Raw genomic sequence first — 18811 nt, forward strand, 5'->3', positions numbered from 1 at the left:
TAAAACTAGAATATGGACCGCGGGTCGTACCGCTACGGGTCGTACCGCTACGGGTCGTACCGCTACGGGTCGTACCGCTACGGGTCGTACCACTACGACCACACCCCAGCACACACACACCTGTGCACACACACACACCTGTGCACACACAATTCTCTCTCTCACACACACACACACACTTGATGGCTTATGTACCTAGTGTTGTTGTTTAGTAGATTAGACCACGTTTGCCACTGTTGGAATCTCACAAGATCACAGAACAGTTGGTTCATTTCTAAGGAAAGACAATCTTCATTTGTGGCGAAGCGTCACACTGCAGGTGGGGGATGAAACGCTGCAGCCCCCATGCATCAAATCCTCCCCCCTTCCCTTCTCAGGGAGGCTGACTCCAACATGCTCTCGGCCAGTCATGGATTGGTTGGGGCCCCCAAGATTCAACTCATTGAAGTGCCCCCACCTTATCAAAAGCCTGTGGAGAGATTCATCTTCCTCTTCTTTGCTTTTTTTTTTTAATCAGAGAAGCTGGAGTTTTAAAGAAACAAGAAAAAGTTGGCGGTGACCTTATAAGGCCCAATCTTAGAAGTATAGAAAGGCTCTTATCTTTCAAAATGATGAGTAGAGTAGTGTAGTGGTTTGCATTCTCCCCTCAAAGCAAGAAGGTTGTGAGTTTGATTGTTTTTGTCACAAATCCTCCCTGTACATACATTTCATGACTGTGAGTTTTTCGGGGGGGGGTTTGTCTCGGTGTTGGTACTGTAATGGACCGGTGATCTGTCCAGGTTGTAACCTACTTTCATGCTTAGTTAGCTGGGATCGACACACCGTGACCTTGAATTTAACAAAGCAATAAAAGATAGATGGGTGGATGACTACTATAAAAAATGATTCCCAAACAAGACAACAAAAAAAAAAAAAAGACACATTAAGCAGAAAACGCCTTACCTGCATCTTTCTCTGCTTAATGTAGGCTGGCTCTGCGTAGCCACAGAAGAACCGCTTGTAGTGTGTGCCCAGCAGGCCAGGGATGGAGCGCAACAGCAGCTGGAAGACCACAAACAAAAACTGAGCTGTGTTTCAAAAGGTGTGCCCATTCAAGTATCGTGCATTGCAACTTTTTGTTTTTACTTTAATTTTCATTGGTTTTCTTGATAAACAAAACATTAAATGTTTTACATTGCAAAACGATTTTCAAATGAAAAGCACTTATACAAATTGTTAACTTTTTCCCACAACTTTATTTAGAGAACATTATGGACAGACCGTGTGTAAAAAAAAAAATAAAAAGTAAACAGACTGTCAGATGTGAACGTCAACCTCAGGAGGGAGGGATAGATAAATAAATAAATAAATTCAATGGGGGGGGTGATGACTGATTACACATTTCAATCTTCCAACTCAGAGGAACGGTCCAGAGAAGAGTGTATATGTAGTTCAGAAAAAGATCCCAAGTAAGATGAAATGTACTGACTGGATCCGAAATATAAAAGAATATAATAGAAGCCATCCTCATACAAGGAGACCAAGTGAAAACCTTTTAAATCAGCTCGAGCACCTTTCCCGGCACTCATGGACATTGTACAATCAAACAATTTACAACAGGTTATGGAGACCACACTTCCTGTTTCCAGCAGGTGGCGCACCAGCTGATGGTTGTCATTGTGACGTAGTTGTGATGAGAGTGAAGGAGTAATTGAATGTATGCACAACATCTCACAATACTGCAGCAGTAGTATGTTATGACATGTAGGTATCAACACACACCCACACCCACACCCACACCCACACCCACACACACATACACACCCACACCCACACCCACACACACACACATACACACACACACACGCACGCACACGCACACGCACACGCACACGCACACGCACACGCACACGCACACGCACACGCACACACACACAAACAAACTGATTCACATAGGCTAAAGAGACCCCCCCCTTTGGGGGAGTTGCATTTCAAAAGGTATTAAAACAATAGAAACTGTAACAGGAGACGACCCCCACTCAGGGGTGTCGGTAGAAAAGCTAGAAAATACAGAGATTTTTTGCTTTCCTCACGGCAGCTTCCAGCGAGCAGATGGAGGGAAAAGACCAGCGCTGAAAAACTTTGTGTACTCTGTTTTTACAACTCTGTAATTTTTTCTGATCGAACACAGTAAAACAGTCGCATTAGCGTTCTATTGAGAACCACAGTCTAGTGTTTTTATTATACTCTATATTGGGGAAAAAAGGACCCGACATCAAAAGAGGGGGACCGTGAGGCTGCGTCTCGGAGGGGAGACACGGGCCAACAGGAGAGATCCTCTGATGAAATATGTCAACTCTGATCTGACTACGAAAAGGCTATTTCCATTGCACTCCCTGTTCCATTGTGAGCATGAGCTAGGCCACGCCCTGAATGGCGCTACGAGTGAGCCACCATTTGGTTTTGATGAGGGCCGTACTCTGACGCAATGTGTCAATTTTGTCACCGATCAAGCCTTGTTAAGGCCTTTTACGATGTGCTTCATGATCTGAACCTAGATATTAGCTGCGAGGTCCGGAGCGGAGTTAGCAGTATGCTAGCCGGCGGCTAACGGCAGCTTCCTCGCTGCAGCCGTGATGAAACCTCCCTCCTCTCCCGGGGAACTGACGTCTCACCGCGGACCTCCAGTGTTTCCACTATGGAGGAAATATCTTACCTTTCCAGGAGCTGTGTGAACCCAAAGATCTAATTGATTGATCCTTGGATGATGGCAAATCATCCCTGAAGATTTCATGCAATTTGGGTCAATAGTTTTGCTAAAAGTTGGTAAAATACATACAAATGATCCTTCCATTTTCTCCCTCTTATCTATTTCCGGGTGGCGGGGGTGTCAGTCTGAGCACCGTCACCCAGATCACACTGCACCGATTAAGAACCTTTTCTACAGGTGGTGCGCCCACAGGAAGGTGGAGAGCCCACAGGAAGGTGGAGAGCCCACAGGAAGGTGGAGAGCCCACAGGAAGGTGGAGAGCCCACAGGAAGGTGGAGAGCCCACAGGAAGGTGGAGAGCCCACAGGAAGGTGGCGCCCGGCGTGGGACATGAACCCTCTACCTTGAGATTGCGAGTCTCATGCTCTACCTACTGAGCTGGCCGGGGATACATACAAACTAATACATACAAATACATATCAATAAATAAATAAGTACACATGGCTAAACGATAACCTTCAAAGGTACTGACTTCAGAACCACATCCAAGATATAATCGAATAACAAAAATGTTGTGTTTTAAAACTTTAAACCCTGCAGCCTGAGCTCTGAGATACAGAGACACTGTAATATATTAATTCTCACTGACCTGTATGTGGCACAGAGCAGTAAACTTCATTTCTCTGGACCCACTCCCACAGGCAGCCAGCAGAGGTCCACACACTCGCTCCAGAGCCGCCAGACTGACAGAAGGCATGCTGGAGCACAGGTTCAGGAAGAGGCTAAGGGTGGCAGCCATGACAGGAGGGTGTGGGCTGACGAGCGAGGCATCCAGCAAAGACAGGATGTCGAAAAGCTCTTCTTCTGATTTGGGCTTGTAGCGCTGGAGGTACCTCAGCACCTCACACTGGCCCCAAATGTCACATTCCTTCAGCCTGTGAACAGACAGATTTTCACCTTAACAAAATGATCTGCACTGTATCCTTGAAAAAACTACAAAATAGATGGATGGCAATGAAGTTATGGTTCATTCGTTTATCCTGACTGTGGAATCCAGTATTTAATAGGTCAGGTCAGGGTAAGTGTCTTAACAACCAGCCTCCATCATATCTTAAATATCTGTTTGCCTCTCTCTCTCTCTCTCTCTCTCTCTCTCTCTCTCTCTATAGTACTTACAGTAATAGTAAACCAGATGGGGCACTTCTATTTGAATTGGTGCAGCTTTTATAGTATTTACGGTAATAGTTTAGCGTTGAGGAAACACACAGACCAATTGCATGTGAGTTAAGCCGTCACATGTGATAACAGCAGCCAATCAAATCTGTGTATTTTAGGGGCAAAACAGACAGAGACAGTTTACACTGGACAAAGTGAGAGAAAAAGACAGAATAAAGGAGAAAAAAACGCGATGAATGAAGTATTGATAGTGAAAATCGAGCATTTGGGGTCTATTAAAAAAAAAAAAAGATAGAGATAGACCTTAAATGGTGCATTCTAATGCATTCTGGATTACTAAATACTATGTTGTGATGTGTGGATTTAGTTCTTAAGACTAATAGATTTGCTTTCTTAAAATGTTGTCTTTTTTTCTTCTAAGGTAATAGCTTCTTTTCATTGGTGATGGTTTTCACTTGTACCTGTACCTCTACCTGACTCACCTCACACCAAACTTCCCTTCATGTATTTGTTTATGCCCCCTGGAGTTGGCACATTGCTTCTATCTGCACCCTAAACTGAGCAGCTGTAGATGCTGAACTGTGAAATAGTTTCTATTCTCCTCTTAATAGTACGTTAGATCTTATTTGTTCTCTGCAGGCCTCCTGTAGCTCAGTCCCAAGAACGTCACAGTCACACTGAATTAAACTGGCGATGGAACAATCATGATTGTCAATACTTATATCAACATCAACATTCTCACAGCAAAGAATATTTTATTCTTCAATGAAAAGCATGAATGATGTGCAGTTATCCAAACGTGTCAACATTTTGGAAATGAAAAGTTAGATCGATCACAGGTCTATACAATTAGTACCACCTATGTGGATTCTGCAGATAGAATTCCTCATCATCCCGGATAGAAATTTGTCCAAATTCTTCCTCTCTGCGTCAGCATTTGGAACGCATCAGGATGAGTTAGAGGATTACGAACCAATCAGAGGCCTCCTTTTTAAAACGTATAGACCACATGGTATGAACTGACCAATCACGTTGCTAGTTACTGGGCGTAATACAAAGCAGGAAGTCAGCAGCGAGTTGTTTACTTGAGCTGATAATTTGCTATATTTTGGCAAAAAAAGATGAATTTAGACTAAATTAGACGGCGACAAGTAGTGATGGCCAAAGATTGACCGTTCAAATGACGACTGGACGGCTCGCTGCCTAAAACCGTGGTCCAGGCTCACCAATGAGCTCCTCCACCTGAGTCTCAGAATGGCTTCGAAGTGAGTCTTTCTCCAGAAGTTAACACGTTTAGATTTATTTTCTGTAAAATGTATTTTCTTATTCTGAAGTCAAGAACTGTATTTCAACATGCACAATTTTCACATTTTATCTATTTTCTCTCATATTGAAAATGAGCCTGACTTTTATTTGGTAAATCACAGAATATCATATTGGACAGCAGTCGTACGTATATTTTTAGTTCCCTGTGACATGATAATAAATATTTTCAAAAAGTTTTGAATTGCACTGAATTCATTTGACAATCAGCTGTTGATTACATGCAGATGTTGATAGAACTACGAGGCTACGTAAATATATTCATCCATCCATCTTCTAATCGGTTTACTAGTCGGGGTCGCTGGACACTGGAGCTGGACGAGGACAGGATACACCTGGACAGGTCTCCAAGTCCATCACAGGACAAACACACAAAGACAGACAACCACACACACTCACATTCACCCCTAGAGGCAATTTAGTGTCACCTCACATGCATGTTTTTGGACTGTGGGAGGAAACCGGAGTATACTTAAATATATATCACACTAAAATGTGTCTTAGAAAATGTAAATGGTTAGACATTCTGATCTTCCGGATCTTTGCATCCAGAAATGTTGTCAAACTGGACCTCTGAACATTTTAATTGAATACCCCTGATTTGGAAGATGCCATCACTAAAAAATAAGTCAGGAAAAGTGATTTTGGAGTAAGGAGAATATCAGAAAGCTGCAACCTCTAAATCTGGTTTCTGTTAGTTATTAATCATTTTATTTGTAATTGGATTAGAAGCCAGTGCCAATACTTGAAGTGTTTCCCCATCAAATGACCCCTTTTGGTTTTTAACTATTTTGTTACCTTACAAACTCTAAGAAATAAAAAAAAATAAAAAAACAGAAATAGAAAATTGGCATGTGCATATGTATTCCCCCCCCTTTGTTATGAAGCACCTAAAAAGCTCTGGTGCAACTAATTACCTTTCAAAGTCACATAATTAATGAAATAAACTCTACCTGTGCGGATTCTAAGTACCACGTGATGTGTCAGTATATACACACCTTTTGTGAAAGGCCCCAGAGGCTGCAACACCCAACCAAACACCACCAGGAAGACCAAGACACTCTCCAAACACGTCAGGGACAAAGTTGTTGAGAAGAACAAGTCAGGGTTGAGTTGTAAAAAGAAAAAATCGAAATCTTTGACGGTCACCAGGAGCACCATCACATCCATCATAATCAAAGAGAGAGAGGAGGGAGGGTCGCTCACAAAAGCCCTGGGACCGGGCAACAAGGGCATTAATCAGAGAGACAACTCAGAGACCAAAGGTAACCCTGGAGGAGCTGCAGAGTTCCACGACAGAGGCTTCATGGGACCACAATAAGCCATACACTCCACAGAGCGGGGCTTTACGGAGCAGTGGCCAGAAGAAAGACCTGACTTTCAGCTGAGTTTGTAAAAAGGCACGTGGGAGACTCCCAGAATGTCTGGAGGAAGGTGCTCTGGTCAGATGAGACTAAAATTGAACTTTTCGGCCCCTAAGGAAGATGCTGTCTGGCGCACATCCAACACGTCTTATCATCCCAAGAACACCATCTTCACAGTGAGACATAGCCGATGCAGCATCATGCATGTTTTTCTGCAGCAGGGAACGAGACATTGATCTGAGTCAAAGGAAAGATGGATGGTGCTATAAACAGGGATATTATTGAGCAAAAACTTTTACCAGTCTGCAAGTGGTTTGAGATTAGGAGGAAAGTTCACCTTCCAGCAGGACAATGACCCAAAGCATACTGCTGAAGCAACACTTAAGGGGAAACATATAAACGTGTTGGACTGGCTTAGTCAAAGCCTAGACCTCAACCTAAGTGAGAATCTGTGGTGCAAACCACTGAACTTTGAGAGCAGTTTTGTCTTGAGGAATTGGCATAAACCCCAGTGGCAAGGTGTCGCAGGTCAGAGATTCGTTAAAAGTTATTTGTACCGGACTTCCGGTTGCGAGATGGAGTAGAAGGACGTGTGGAGAGAGGCTCCCCAGCATAGATTCAGTAACTTCACGAAAAGACTCGTTACTCTAGGGAGCTGCTGAGGGAAAACGACAACTTGAGAAAGGACATTAACTCAGGAGTGACAAAACATTTCTAAAATCGGTTTTTGATCAAATTGAATGATTGAGTGAGGGAATCATAATCTGGAACATTATTTTAAACTATAATATGGATACAACAAGTATTAGAAGACACAAATACAACCCGTCCAAAAGCCTGAATATGTTAATTAAGAAATCCAGCCTGTTTGATGTGTGGAGGGATCTCCATCCACTAGAGAGGGACTTTACAAATTACTCAGCAACTCTCAAGGTACACTCCAGAATAGAGTACTTTCTGATGGACATTGTGGACAGACACAGGGTTAAAGAATGTACCAATGGGACTGCAGACATATCGGACGATAATACAATCTATTTAACGATAAACCTGGACAATTGTTTAGTTTTAGGAATTTTAGGAATTCTAAACAATATGACAACTGTGGAAGATATAAAGAGAGAAATTAAAGAATGTATTAACATGAAAAGAGATAACGAGGTTGAGCCAACAATAGTCTGGGACACTGTCAAAGCAGTAATGAGAGGTAGTCTGACCTCAAGGACATCTCGCATAAATAAAATGAAAAGGCTTAAATATGACAAATCACAACAACAGTTAAGGAAACTAGAAAAACAACAACAAACAGGCCATAGTGACCAACTGAAAGAACAAATAAAAATAATAAGGAAAGACATAGACAGTATGGCATCTGAAGAGACAGAAAAGAAACCACGATTTACAAAACAAATATTCTATGAACCCGGACCCAAACACACAAACATTCTGCCAAAGTGCCTCAGAACACAAAAAATCTAACACTCAGAACACAAAATCAGAGAACTCACCTTTTCAAGATTACTATAAAATACTGTATTTGTCACCTGAGAATATAAACGAAACGGAGATTAAGAACTACTTGTTAAAACTGGATCTCCCCTCCAGAGGGACGAACCAAAACAAGGATCTAACCTCTCCAATAACAAAAGAAGAACTGGACGAAGACATCAGGAGACTGAAGACTAACAAAAGTCCTGGGAGTGATGGATACCCGAACGAGTGGTATCGGACCTTCAGGCAGGAGGTCTCCTCTTTACTATTGGAGTCCTTTAACTGGACGCTCCAGCATGCTAAGATCTCCCCCTCCTGGAGGGAAGCCGTCATTACAGTCATCCCCAAAGAAGGTAGAAATACAGAGTACTGTGTCATACCACCAATCTCTCTTCAATAATAGCCAAAAGACCAGAATATTTACTGTGAGAGTTGGTAGACTGGAACCCAACAGGGTTCATAAAAGGCTGACAGACCCAAGATAATATTAGAAGGACAATACAGCTAATAGAATTAAACAAGAAACAAGTGCAGCCTTAATGAGCCTTGAGGCAGAGAAGGCCTTGGACTAAGTCAGCTCGTCCTTTCTTTTCTCTGTGTTGGAGAGGAAGGGTTTCAACAGTCAGTTTATTACATGTATCCAAACCCTCTACGGTGAGCCGACTGCCAGGGTTAAGATCAACTTAACACTCTGTAGAGGCCCCCACCAGGGATGTTGTCTGAGCCCCACTCTATTTGCTCTTTTCATAGAGCCGTTGGTCGAGGGAATTAGACAGAATGACGAACTTAAAGGAATTACAATAACACAAGAAGAACTTAAAATAGGATTATTCGCAGAGGATATTATCACATGCTTAAAGAACGCAGACTCAACATTTTCTAAACTTCTGTCAGTTTTGGCCAGAAGTCTGGTTACAAACTTAAAATAAATAAAACACAGGTTCTGTGTGAGAACTACACACCGAGCAGCTTTATCAGACAGACATCTAGATTAAAATGGGAATTGGGAAGTATAAAATATCTTGGAGTCTTCCTTACACAAGACCTAAGTAAACTCTATGAAACAAATTAGAATAAAATTAACGACAACATACAGAAAGACCTGTCAAAATGGTGATCATTAACTTCAGATTTTGGCTCAAGAATTGAGGAAATAAACCTGAATATACTACCCAGACTGCTGTACCTATTCCTCCCTTTACCAGTTCAAATCCCAGACTCCCAATTTATGACATGGGATTAGCAAATATCACAATTAATCTGGGGAGGCAAAAGGCCGAGAGTCAAATTCAAAACACTTCAATTAGAGAAACAAAGGGGAGGTCTTGCATTGCCCAATTTAAGAGAATACTTTTATGCTGCTCAGTTGAAATACATGGTACGTTGGTGTTCTGCAGAATATTATGCCAAATGGAAGAAAATAGAACTCACCCAGAGCAGAACTCTACCCTCAGACCAGGCGATGAGACAAGTACTACAAACATCAGCAAGACCACAGCTTTACTGTTTCTGAAACACTAAAAACCTGGACGGATATAGTTAGAAAATATAAATTGGAAGGTGATTGTAGGTTATTGCTACGGAATTCACAGACAACTCTTTTAATCCTTTAATCCCAGGACAAACTGACAAAACCTTTACAACGTGGACAGATAGACGTATTACAGCCAGATGCGCACTGACAGAAGGGAACATTTTTAAGTCTTTTGAAAGGGTTACAAATGAATTTTAACTAGAAAATAAGGACTTGTTTTGTTATTTAAAACTATAAGACACTTTTGTGATACACAGGTACAAAGAGGTATCTCATCAGAATGCAATGTGCTGGTCAAAATGATGATGGATGCCTTCCAAAGCTGTCTCTAAACTGTATGCATGTCTACAGAAATGTAGTGGTAATACCTCTTTGTAGATAAATTCTAAATGGGAAGACAAACTACAGACAGAAATCTCAGAGTGTGATTGGCGTTTATTATGTAAGACACAACACGACTCTACGAGCTCTAAACGCTGGACAGAGTTCGGCCGGAAAAGTCTGACACGCTTCGTCGTCCCGCTGCAAATTAAAAGCAAACAGACTGGACTACAACAAAAATGTGGGAGAACTATAATGCCAATCACAGCCATATTTTCTTGTCATGCGCCAAACTACAACCTTTCTGGGATGACAGTATTGGACTTTTGGAGGACATCCGAAAATATAAGGTTCCCAGGGACCCACGGGTTCTGTCCCTGGGATTGATCCCAGAAGGAGTTATTAAGACAGAAGACAGGTACCTCTTCAAAATAATGATTGTTGCCTATAAGAAGGCCATTACTAGGAACTGGTTAAAAAGTGATGCTCCAAAAACAGAGGACTGGATGGTCATTATGGAGGAGATCTACGCAACGGAGAAAATGACTTTTCATCTGCCAATCAAAGCAGGTGACTTTGGACAAAAATGGAGAAAATGGTCATTATTCAAAAACAAAGACAATGCTTACTCAACTGACAGAATCTATATGCCCCCTTTGTATTACTTCATGTTTTTGTTTGTCTTTGTTTTGTATTTTCTCTGTTCCTGCTGTCTATATATAAACAAAACTAAGTAAAGAGTTGAAAAAAAAAACTATTTGTACCTGTGATTGCTTCAAAACGTGGCTCTACGAAATATTGACTTTCGGGGTGTTAATAGTGATAATATTTTGGGCCTATTTGTTTTGTGATTCACAATTGAAAAAAAAAAAAAAAAAACACAATTTCAAAGTTGCAGGCATGTCCTGTAGATTAAATGATCCAAACCCTCAAGCAATCCATTGTAATTCCAGGTTGTAAGGCAACAAAACACCACAAATGCCAAGGGGCTGGTAAATACTTTTGCAAGGCACTGTATGTTTGTTCAGGTGTGGGATGAAAGGCAGTGACGGGGAGACCGGTTTGATCTATTGTTGTTGTGTAAACAGAGGACAGGTCTGTGCGCTGACACATAAACAGTCTGATGTTGAGACTTTCAAACTTACAGAGGATGTAGTCTCTCTAACGGGACACAGCATCAGGTGGGATTCAGATGCTGGGAGCTCTGAGGTGGGCACCCTCATAATGCCACTCATGATGCCCCACAGATGCTAGATTGAGATTAAGGGAATAAGGAGGGCATGTACACGTGCTGAACTTGCTGTCAGGATATTGACCTCAATGTGGGTTTCTTCATTGATTCAGACCCAAACTGATTAACATTTTTAGCTTCTTCAGTAATTGGGACTTGACTTGGAGCATTTAGTCATAATTTAAAACTGAACATTTAATTCAGCGGTTTCTGAGCTCTGATGCACTCCTAACAAGAGGAAACTGACAAGAAGTCATTGGGCTATGTTTATTGTTAATTTGATTGGCGGTGTGCAGATGAATGGTCTGGAGTTACATAGTTGGTCAGGACCAGGCAGGCACATCATGTGTTCAAGTGCAACTCATTTCAGTCAATGGTCCACAAGCAGGCCAGACCAATGATATGAACCGATAAGAAAATGTATAAATAGTGACAACTTCAATATTTCATTGCTGTTAATCTGAGCAACTGCATCTTGACAAAGCACACATTTGCTGCTGGGGCTGGAGCCTTTCTGTGTGGAGTTTGATTATGCTTTTCCTGCCTGTGTGGGTTCTCTCCAGGTTCCCTCCCCGTCTGAATGAAATCAATATTTCTTCAGATTTACAGTATCCGGTAATTGTTTATCGCACATCTATGACAAAGTCTCCCATAGAACAACAGTGAAAGGAGTTTCCTGTGACGTAGGAGCCATGATGGTAGCCTCAACCCTGAACTACACAGGAAACCTCTTTTCTATATTCTAGGAGATTCATTCTGTGGTATTTTGGGGCTTAAACATGCCGGGGGGAGAAGAAAAGGGTCCTACCACGGGAACAAGAAGCAAAAAAGGACAAATTGACACAGAAGATGCAATCCGTGACGGAGTGGCTACTCAGGTAGAGCCGCCATCGCTAGCTTTCATCTGCAAAGTTATGAAGGACTCCATGACTAAGTCTGACTCGGAGAACAGACTTTGCCAGCAAGACGTGTTCTCACAAGATGTTAAAAATCAGCAAAACGAGCCGAATTTCTCGAGATGGTGGAAGAAACTACGGGGAAAATGGAGACTACATCACAACGATTCCAGGAAGCAGAGGAGCACAAAGACGACGTGGAAACACTTGGAATCGAGACAAAAGAGTATTTGTCTTTTCTGAAGAAAGACTGCTTGAGCTACAAGTCAAAAGTCACCGAACTCGAAGGGTTCTCGTGCCACAATAATATTAGAATCTACGGTGTAAAAGAGGGGCCGAGGGCATTTCCATGTTTAACGACATTGAAAACCTGTTGAAGAGTGAGCTGGCAGAGTATCGGCTTGCCGAGCTCAGTGTTGAAAGATCGCACAGAGCCCTGGGTCCGAAGCCAGCTGAGAGTGCGCCTCCGCGCTCTTTAGAGGCTAAGATCTTGAAAAGCACCTTTAAGAAGGAGGTTATCAGCGCTGCATGGAAGAAGCTGATCACCGTAGAAGGAAGGAGAGTGTTTTTTGATCACGACTACGTGACAGCTGTGATGGAAAAAAGGTGTCGGGCTGTAGGCATGTCTCCCACATGCCAGGTGTAGGGCTGGGCGATATGGCCTCAAATCAATATCACGATATATTGAGCAGTTCACCTCCATAACGATAAATGGACGATAACTACTCCACTGCACAAAAAAATGTTTGTGGCAGTTATATTGATAGTATGACTCCCCTGGAGCTATTTATTGTCACTGTAAAGGACTGTAAAACTACACTGTCTGAAAATGAATGAAGAAAATACAAATTAAGTACTTTTAGCTGTTAAGATTTATTGAAGAGCTGATAAGTACAGATTACTTGAAATGAGAACGACTGAATACATTTAAAAGTATAAAATAACTTAAATTTCCTGCAAACACAAAGTATTAAAATACAATCTCTTATGAACAAATTCTAAATCTGGATATTACAAAGAGCTGACTGGAAAATGGCCACATTCAAGTTGTCAAGAGAGCGGCGCATGAACTAATGAGCAGCGGGGGCACAGGTATGTACTGCTCCTGAAAACACAGGATTTCTACACCGTTGTATGAAAAAAGGCCTTTCTAACCGAATTCTTGTGAAGAAAGTTACATATGTTGTGTGTAAAAGGAGTTTTCACGTGGAGCCGCGGCGGACAGCGGGTCGCTATGCGTCGCTCTGCCGGGGATGGAGGCGCGGATTGCAGCAGCTGGCGTGACTCTGCTGATTACAAGTTCGGACGAATTGGACGATCAAAGAGGAGTTGCTTCGGTCACTTCTAAAGCCGTTATCTACTCCATAATGTTTATCGTCTGAAATACTCAGTCCGTGAATAAAACATTATTTCCTGATATGCCTGTCATTCTCTTTTTTCGATTGGTCGGGTTGTGGGCGCCATGTGATTCAAGCGAGGGAGGGGGGGGGGATCATAGAGCCACATTGAAGATATAGATCTACGTATTTAGAATGCATAGAAACTGTGATTGATGATAAATCATGCACAAATTAAAAAAATATGTTTTTGACGGCTCCAACCGCTCACCGAGCGCGGCCGACAACATCCTGTTTAGTTTTCATCATAAATCTGGTTTTACTTGGCCTGTCAACACGATTTAAAGACTGGAATGAAGCTTAGAATCGGCTCTGATCAGATCTGGTGAAATTGAGCGCAAGCACTGTCCCGCTACGTCATCAGAAACGAGGCATGTGAAACGTACGCTGCACAGCGTGTGCGGTGCCACAAGGGTTTTTAAACACTGAATATATTGAAATGGTCACGGTATATCGAAATTACGGCTGTCATTTTTGTAAATTTCGGTATCGGTACTTTTCCGTTTTATCGCCCAGTCCTATTTAATAATAATAATAATGATTATATAGCAAAGTGGAAGACCACAGCATTGTCACTGTCAAACAAACCATCACAGAGCTTACTAGGTAATCCAGTGCAGGCTAAACAATGTGACATTTAGAATCAATGGGTCAGATTTTCTGTAAATGTCTAGTTAGATCTATTGAAACAACTGAAACATCAGAAAGAAACTCGCTGTCTAATGTGGCCAGTTCACGTGATAGATAGAAGTTGCATCCATTGGGAAAGAGGAGGGGTAACTACTTTGTGCCTACTAATGGATAATCTGAACTTTACAGATTTTAAAACTCTGTGTGAAAAACACCATCTTGACCGATATGATTATTATAAATACCTTCAGCTTCGACACTTCTTTGATAAAAATATCAAAAGCCTACTGTTAGAATTTATCAGGTATCATACAAATGTTTCTAAAAGCCTACAAATCAAAACTGCTTAAGAAGATAATTGGTGAGCTATATTGGAACATAAGGACATTAAGAGGTCATTCCACCTGAAGGAGAAATGGGAAAAGGAATTGGGGGTTGAAATAGTATTGGATGAATGGGAATCTATTATTAATAGTCAAATTACTGCCGCTAATTCACAAATGAGGAGGGACTTCTGGAAAAACATTGTCCGATACTTCATAACCCCCAAACAAATATTTAGGCAGACTGGTTAACTACCCGAATGTTGGCGAAAGTGTGGACCGCCCTGCAGACCATACCTATAGTTATTGGGGATGCACCGTTCTCAACGCTTTTTGGGAGAGACGTGCAACAAATAGTTAAAAATGTTCTTGTGTATCTTTTTGTCTGGGGAACATGGATCAGAGGTTGTCCACAGTAAAAAAGCTCTAACTTCAGCGCTGGCCAAGCAAAGACCGGCCTACGATTAACCAATGGATGGCCATAGTCAATAATATTCAGAGCGTGGAGCGCCTGACTCTCAACCTGAGACTACAAGAAGAAAAGGGGGATGTCTTTTGGGAAAAATGGGACACTTACTTAATGAGAAGTGGCAATATTTGAACTTGTACTCAAAGTAGATTTTTTGCTCTACTATCTCTATCTATAAGGGATATAAGGAAACGACAGTACAGAGATAAGACGACGTTGGGGCATGACGACCAGCGCCCTGAGGGCCACAAGGGCACTCTATAACAGCAACCTGACCGGGCCGATGAAAGAGAGGCTTTAAAAGTCAGATTCTGTCAAAGCTTACGTACGGAGCAGCGAGCTGGTCAGTGAGCAAAGTGGATGAGAAAAGAGTCCAGGCGGTGCGCATAAAGTACCTGCGATCAGTGCAAAAGATCAAGTGGGAGGACAAGATACCAAATACAAAAGTATACAATACAGCGGGACGCGAACAAGACGACCTAATATGGTAGATCAGGGAGCGGAAAGCGGAGCGGACATGTTTCACGGACGGACCCTGACAGGATCCCGAGACAGGCTCTAGAGGAGATGATGCGATGCAATGGTGGAGTAACATCAGAGACGGTTACGGGCTGGAATACCAACAGCTGAAAAATCAGGCGGAAGACAGAACTGGTCTAAGGCGAATTCTACGGGACAAAATAACATGCCGGCAACAACAGCAGCCGACACAGAGCTATAACTTGTGCAGAGAGAGAGGCCACGGGCCTGGCGCCTATGCTGAACTGTAGCTATAACTGTAATCTTTATCTACTTTGCTTGGATATTGTACCTTTTGTAAAGCCCCCAGTTCATTCAATTTGTCTGTTTTAATTTTGTGAAATTTGTAAGTATATAAAAAAAAAGAACAACAGTGAAATGTGGGTTCAATTACAAACTGCAATCACACATGAGTTTTAAGCAGAGATGTTCTTTTGATGTTCATTGGTTTTCTTGGTTTGTTTCCTCTTCATTGTTTACTACTGCTGGTTTCAGTTTCTCAACGTCCACGCTAAGGACTGACCTGTTGAGAAGGTGATGGGTGATGGGTTTGTTGATAGCGACTCCTCCCTCCTCCTTCAGGATCTCCTCCAGAGCTCTGAGGCAGTTCACCATCACCACGGGGTCCAGGTCCCTCAGCAGGCTGTACAGCTCATTCACCACCCCAGTGTCTGGCAGAGGTGAAAACAACCACAGTGTAAACCCCCTCACAAAACACATTCAGGCACTGCCTACATACACTGCTGGTTCTGAGTAACATATTTTGTTCACGCATGGAAGCATGGAAATGACAATAAAGATCTTGGAATCAAGGCAACTTTTTATTATTGATCTGGAGAGAAGCTTTCAGGTCAGGAGACAAACACTAAAACTGTTTGGTTCGGAGTCACATGGGAACCCAGAGAAGGATGGCAGCACACTCGGAGAGCTCTGAACAACTATCAGCTAATTTAATACAATTTTGGAGCACACACCTCGCTTTTCGACACAATTTCAGTGTTCTCTGTAAAAGTAGTTTTTTGGTCAGTACCCGATGGACAATTTGCAGCCTCCTGATGAAATGGTGAATAATATCAGGAGCAAACATTTTCACAGCTGTGTCGACACGAAGTGAGCGAGCTACGAGAAGCAGAACTTTGCCTGAGAGCACAGCACTGACGGCGACACCAGTGGGAAACTCTCCACCGAGTAAATCCAGAGCGAACGACCCGAGCACTGGAAAGAAGGACGTAGGAAACGTGTTTGAGGAAATACAAACCATGAGCGCTGCTATACAGGTGGTGGCAGTGGATGTGGTTTCAATTAAAGAGACAACAAAGGAGCTGAAAGACTCAGTGGAGAGACTTCGGAGTATGACCCAGCCCAAGACGGCCCCAAAACGAATAGCTCTCGATCAATACTCGATAAAATTCACCAAATTCAATGCTAAAACGCAATTAATGGATTCGTAATAGAGGTACAAAGGGGAGGGAGAACAAGGACAAGAACTACTAAAAACCGGGCAGAGCAACTCGAGCAGACAAATAAACACGGTGGAGACATGTCTGAAACAGACGCAGGTGAGCAGGAACACATATGAGGAAGCTGAAGCTCCAGACATGATACAAGCAGGTCTGGAAGACACTGTCAGGGAAATTTCAAGAGTGAGCTGAAGACATTTAAAGAAGGAATTAAAAGAGAAATGAAGGAAGAAGTTGAGGACTTTATGACAAGTGTAAACCAAATGTTAACAATGTCTAACGAGCAAAACTAGCAACCAGACTGGAAGGAGCTGAGCACAGAGCGGCCGACATGGAAAACTGGAACATTGAGGTAAATGGACTCACTTCTATAGTTTTCGCTGACAAAGCGCTTTACATGGTTCACCCATTCATAAACACATTGGAGGCCGCAGCCATGCAAGGCACTGTCACTCCAATGGACACTTCGGCATGTAGGCAGGCAGCAATGGCAGAGATGGGAATCGAACCTGCAGCCTTCTAATTGGGAGATGACCGCTCTACCAACTGAGCTGTGCCCCCCCACAAGGTAAAAGATGCCCTACTTCAGACGCTGAAACAACAGAGGATTCTGCAGGACAGGGTGACAGACCAAGAAAGGAGAAACCGACAGAACAATATCTGCATATTTGGCCTAAAAGAAGAGGTTATTTATTGAACAACTTCTGAAATCTGAGTAAACCTTACCAGCAGAAACACCTGCAAATACAGCAGACGCACCGAGCTTTAATACAAAAATAGGAATTTGATAAACCCCCGAGGACACTAGTGGTGTATTTGTTACAGTACACAACAAAGGAGAAAACACTGAAGGAAGTGTGGAAAAAGAAAATCCAATACCAAAATTTGGACCGTGACTACGCCATGGAAATAATCCAGAAAAGGAAGGAATATGTCGGATTGGCAGAGAGGTGGATGCAGCACACCGGACTCACATCTGGTGCCCATTACCTCTCTGCCCATAAAGGAGGAGCCGCCTGGACACAGTTGTGACAGACAGGAGAAACAAACACAAGCCTGAAAGAGACTGTGTGTGTTGGTGGTGAAGCAATTAATAAAGAAATGTGACTGAAGAGTCAGCGTATGTCTCGTCTCCTCTGTGTGTGGACCCGAGGGTGGCATTCATTCTGTCACAGTCGGCATTAATAAAAGCTCTTTAAGAGAGAGGAAGCCGTTTCCAGACACCCCTGGCGAAGAAAAGAATCCACTGGGAAAGTAGAACGTAGACATATGACAGTGCAGAAGAGACTGTGCAGGAGCTGACCAGACGAGGAATACAGGTGGAGGTACTGGGGAGCGGCGCAGCCTGGACCGGGATGTTGGAGGGCTCCACAGAGTGTTGGGTGGCAATGGGGCCGACGCCACGAGGAAACCATGGAGCGAGGCAAAGTGAAGCTACAGGAGTTTCAAAAGAGATAAAGGACATGCTAAGTATGCGAGTGCACTGAGATAAAAAAAAAAAAAAAAAGACTCAGACGACTAATTGCACTTAGATCTAATTTAGGAGCAATTCTGAGTCTAAGTCGTTATGAATGATCGGCTGTTATATGTGTACCTTACTGAGGGACCCTATTTTATGGGACAGTTCCCTCGACCCACACCTGAAGTGTGGGAGGGTTTCACCCCTGTATGGAAACCCAACAGTTTGGCAGACGTCAGAAATCTGTGATTGCTCTTGTTGTTTATTGTTATTGTTTGTTGTGGTTTATTATGTGTATGGAAAGGTTTCAGAAGTATGACTGTTTTGCTACTAAACAGAAGGGATACAGTTGTTGGGAGCTCACAAGACCACAGAAAAGTTAGTTCATTTCTAATGAAAGACTATTTTCATTTAAGCCTGAGCCCACTGCAGGTGGGCCATGACCCACTACAACCCCCCCCCCCCCCCCCGCTCAAGGGACACTGACTGCCCCCAATGCCCTCAGCCGGTCACGGATTGGTTGGGGCCCC

At 42.8% G+C, this 18811-nt stretch overlaps 1 protein-coding gene across 2 annotated transcripts in view; it reads right to left on the reverse strand.

Moving 5' to 3' along the window:
• ap4b1 (adaptor related protein complex 4 subunit beta 1) overlaps positions 1 to 18811 on the reverse strand; it is a 54188-nt gene that overhangs the window by 17644 nt on the left and 17733 nt on the right. For both annotated transcript variants that reach the window (XM_080470257.1, XM_080470256.1), the window contains exons 5-7: positions 15886 to 16033; positions 3338 to 3623; positions 943 to 1041 (exon numbers count right to left, since the gene is read on the reverse strand). In XM_080470257.1, coding sequence (XP_080326383.1) covers positions 943 to 1041; positions 3338 to 3623; positions 15886 to 16033 — 533 coding nt within the window. The remainder of the gene's footprint in view (positions 1 to 942; positions 1042 to 3337; positions 3624 to 15885; positions 16034 to 18811) is intronic.

Source organism: Lipophrys pholis, assembly GCF_963383615.2.
Source record: "Lipophrys pholis genome assembly, chromosome: 8".
In the NCBI taxonomy this organism is placed as follows: domain Eukaryota; kingdom Metazoa; phylum Chordata; class Actinopteri; order Blenniiformes; family Blenniidae; genus Lipophrys; species Lipophrys pholis.